This window comes from Thermobia domestica, chromosome 10, assembly GCF_964235325.1.
Source record: "Thermobia domestica chromosome 10, izTheDome1.hap1.1, whole genome shotgun sequence".
In the NCBI taxonomy this organism is placed as follows: Eukaryota; Metazoa; Arthropoda; class Insecta; order Zygentoma; family Lepismatidae; genus Thermobia; species Thermobia domestica.
The window spans coordinates 251,353,215-251,357,284 of record NC_137463.1 but is presented as its reverse complement, the minus strand read 5'-3'; the positions used below and the strand labels follow the sequence as shown (position 1 = coordinate 251,357,284).

The 4,070-nt window shown below is 33.5% G+C and overlaps 1 protein-coding gene across 1 annotated transcript; it reads left to right on the top strand.

Moving 5' to 3' along the window:
• The first annotated feature begins 2,746 nt into the window (after positions 1 to 2,746).
• Positions 2,747 to 3,478, top strand: LOC145661898 (ionotropic receptor 93a-like). Its single transcript, XM_081727240.1, has one exon. The coding sequence runs from the start codon at positions 2,747 to 2,749 to the stop codon at positions 3,476 to 3,478; it is 732 nt and encodes a 243-aa protein (XP_081583366.1).
• The last annotated feature ends 592 nt before the right edge of the window (positions 3,479 to 4,070 follow it).

Genomic DNA, 4,070 nt, shown 5'->3' with positions numbered 1-4,070 from the left:
ATGGCGTAGATTTATTTAACGAATTGATGAGCTTATACCCAATCAAGATCAAGGGCAAGAAGTGGTATTGGAACTTATTTACGAATGTTGCATAAACTGCTTTGTTTGCTGGATGGAAACTTTATCAGATCTTGAACTTAGGTAATTTGGATCTTCTAGAATTTTATAGAAGTGTTACAATGGCATTGCTCTCACAGTCTGCATCGACAAGACTTCGTCCGGGGCCACAGGGGCTATACAGAAAGTGTTCAGAAGCACGGAAAGCTAGCAAACATACCCTAATACGAAATGTGAAAGGAAGGCAAAGAAGGTGTCAAGGATGTCCAAAAAAGCCGATAACATCATGTCCAGAATGCCAGGTTGGCTTGTGTGCTGTTCAGTGCTTTGATAATTACCATCTTTAGTGTAATAGTGCTGTGTAAAGGTGCTAAGACAAATTGTACGGGTATGTAATCTTGCAAACGTTGTTTAATAAAACTTAGTAAAAATTAGATATAATTGTGTTTATTTTTTAGAATTGTCAACCCAAAAGGCCAATGTCCTATATATAGGACAGGCTGTACCGGGCGTACTCCGGTACATACAATCAAAACCTATTTTTCTTTTGTATATGTGTCCTATGTAAGAGAAAGTATGTAGCACTCAATCAAAAATATGCATTAGAAAAATTATGGCACCAAATGGGTTAAATTTCTGACACTGGACACAATCATCATCAAACAATTCCTCCATGATCATCATATTGTAGATATGGAATTTTGGATCGAAATGTAATACCTGCTGATCAGAGCGACTCGAAATTCATAACGCGACAGTATGAAGGACACGGGATTCTAAGTACAGTTTTTCTAACTTGTTCATTTTTTTTCTGGTTTCCTTATGGTTTCTTATGGTGGTGCCCTATTACAGGAATTCTTTCAATCTGAAGTGCTGCATCTACCTTATAATATTGTTTCTGTGAAATAGACGTTCAGACATGCCACATGAAAATGATGTGGAAGACATCCTGAGCTTTCAACACAGAATCATTAGTCTTGTAAAATGCTTCCACTAAACACGCTTAATGGTGCACCTTCAAAGAATTCATGCTTAGCGAATATTCTTGATATTCTATTGCTATTTCGAGATAGGAGCATTTTACGTCATCTGATATCATTTGAAGAACTGTCATAATAAATAATAATAGCATGCAATAATTAAATATATTTCTGTACTAATATATTTCTTTAACTGTAAAAGTTATTCTTCTTTCAAAATCGGTCGGCTTCTCGGCCTGATCTGGAATATCAAGTTTCAGAAAAATCAACGTCACTCTTACATTCCACAACCTTGTACCCTTATGTATGTAAAAATATGCTTTCTTCCTATAAATTGCATGGATGGTTTATAAGTGAGAAGTAAAGTTTACTTCTGCTCACTAACCCATGGATACATTTCTGAAGAAGGGATTAGCTTAACATGATTATAAATATGATTTCACATTGAGTTAAATGCTAGTAGTTAATCGATATTTTAAATATTATGAAAATTATTATAGACATGATGATAAAATATATGACTAATGTATTTTCTTTTAGGCAGTATGGTTCTTTTATTGGTGAAGACTACCTTTTATATTTGGATGTTTTATTGCCTCAAGAAAATGTGTATGGAATCATTATCCCATACTATTAATATTGAAGATACCACAAGAGATCTTTTATTTCCCGAATTTTCGGATGGACAATGTGTCACTTTTCTGGACAGAACTTACTATTTGTATCATTCTACCAATGTACATTCTAGTAATCTGATTCAAATGTATATAGTAAATAATGTTTCTCTCAGTAAGGACAATCTGCATGAATTGCTCCTTCAGTCAATGAATCAAAATTGCAAGTTGTTCGTCATTTCTATTACTGATATTTGTGCCTCCTTCCACTCGTTTTACAAAGCATTCAAAGCATCAATTCAGAGGAAGAAGAAAACAATCGTAATTATTTCAAGTTCCAAAGAAATACCTTCACAAGATTATAAAAAATGTAAGTGGATCCGTTTCTTTCCGTTTACATTCCTGTTAATAGTTTCTGGTAAACAAGGTGACAATACGACGAGAATTACTAGTTTTAAAACACATACACTAACCCATGAATTGATGCCCCATAACTTTGTGGACGCGGATCGATCCTCTTTGAAATATACGGACTCGGAAAAGCTAACATTTTTCCACTTGAGTGGCGTAATCTTGAAATCAGGCTTTTTTCCGGCATACCCGTGGGCTATAATGAACAATAATTCTTATGACGGGCTAAACTATAGGTACATATTTTATTTTGCGAGAAAATATAATATTACGATAAGAAATGAAATTGTACATAAATGGGTAGATTTGTCTAACAACAAAACCTCAGATAGTCTTTTTGGAATGATCAAGAACTTGTATTATCATTTCGGAACACCATCAGCATACCTTACGCTTAATCGTTATAAACGCTTTGATTATTCATTCATTCAATACCAATCGCATGTCCGATTTCTAACTCCTATTCCGAGCATAAAAATGAAACTTTGGGCCGTACTTTTCCCCTTCAAGTTTACCTTATGGATATTTATTGTTGTATTCACTCTTCTTAATTCCATTATATTAAAATTATTCTCTACATTTCGTTATTACTTATTGAAATTAAAATTACGATCCCCCTATCTGAATTACGTTTATTGTTTACTTTATTCAGTGAGTGTGTCTATTGGGTTTACTATCCCAAATATGGGTGAACCAGGCTTGAATCATGTAACACTTTGGATGTTCATGATTTCGACTCTTTTGATAACAGCATACAATTGCAATCTTGTGTCGTATTTGACATTTCCCTTATATGAGTCTCCCATTGATACTTTGGAGCAATTAGTACAATCTGGCATTAAGTGGGGAACGGAATATGAAAAGAGTTTTTTTAGCAGTCCCCTAAAGGCGTCAGGAAATCCTCTTGTTCATGTGATAATGAACCGATATTTGCCAACTCAAGATCCTGAAGAATTGAAGCACTTAGTACTACGGAAACAAATCGCAATCCCTGTTGAGTATCATCTTTCTGGTTATATGTGTGGCTTAACGTGTCTAGAACCCCGTGAATTGAAAATGTTACGTTTCATGAAAGAGAGTGCAATAACTTTTTATACTGGAACATTATTTCATAAGAACTCGCCGCTTGTGGAAACTTTTAACTCATTTCTTATGAATGTCTTTGAATCAGGAATAATTGTCTTTTGGGCAAGAGAACTAAATATTACATTCCAAGAAGATTTCGAACATGATCAGAAAGAAGAAGTTCGTCCATTGACAGTTGATGATATTTCTGGCTCATTTGTGATACTAATGATTGGATTCGCTGCTACATTAATTGTTTTCGCATTGGAAATATTTTCCTTTAAAAGACAAGTATTCTTCAACTTCTTTCGAAACATAATATTAATATTTAAGCCAAGCAAACGAGAGTAAGCATTAATCTATATGAACTGAGTTGGGCAAACAAGTAGATTTTTTGTTTGTATCTGTATTACACTGTTGTTATATAACATTTTAAAACAGAAATACGAGGATGATAATATCCAATGTATATGGGTATATATAGACTTTCTATGTTGTGCATGTTAGACAAGCGTTGCTGTAAATATCATTGTATGACTGCATGTGTTATTTTATAAGAAAAGGAAGCCAAATTTAACATTGAAAATAGTAAAAATGCTGTTTCAAGTAAATGCAATATTCAGGTGCTACCTAACCAAAACCTAACTCACGGTAAACAACTTACAACGTGTCTATACTCTAGATTTTAATATTTACAGTATAATATTTATAGTGCAAATACAACTTTCCATTCCGCGACGTCTTAACTATTGGTAGAAAATATTTTCACTGTATAAGATAAGGAACAATTTTATTGGCTTAATGTAAAACACAGGTGCAAGTAGAAGTAATTTGTTTTAAACACAAACAAATAGTGGAGAGGAAGAAAGTTGTTTGAGGAGTAACATCTGTGAAAATTAGTTTCCAAATAAATACAGATAGTTTGAAATAATATCATATCTTC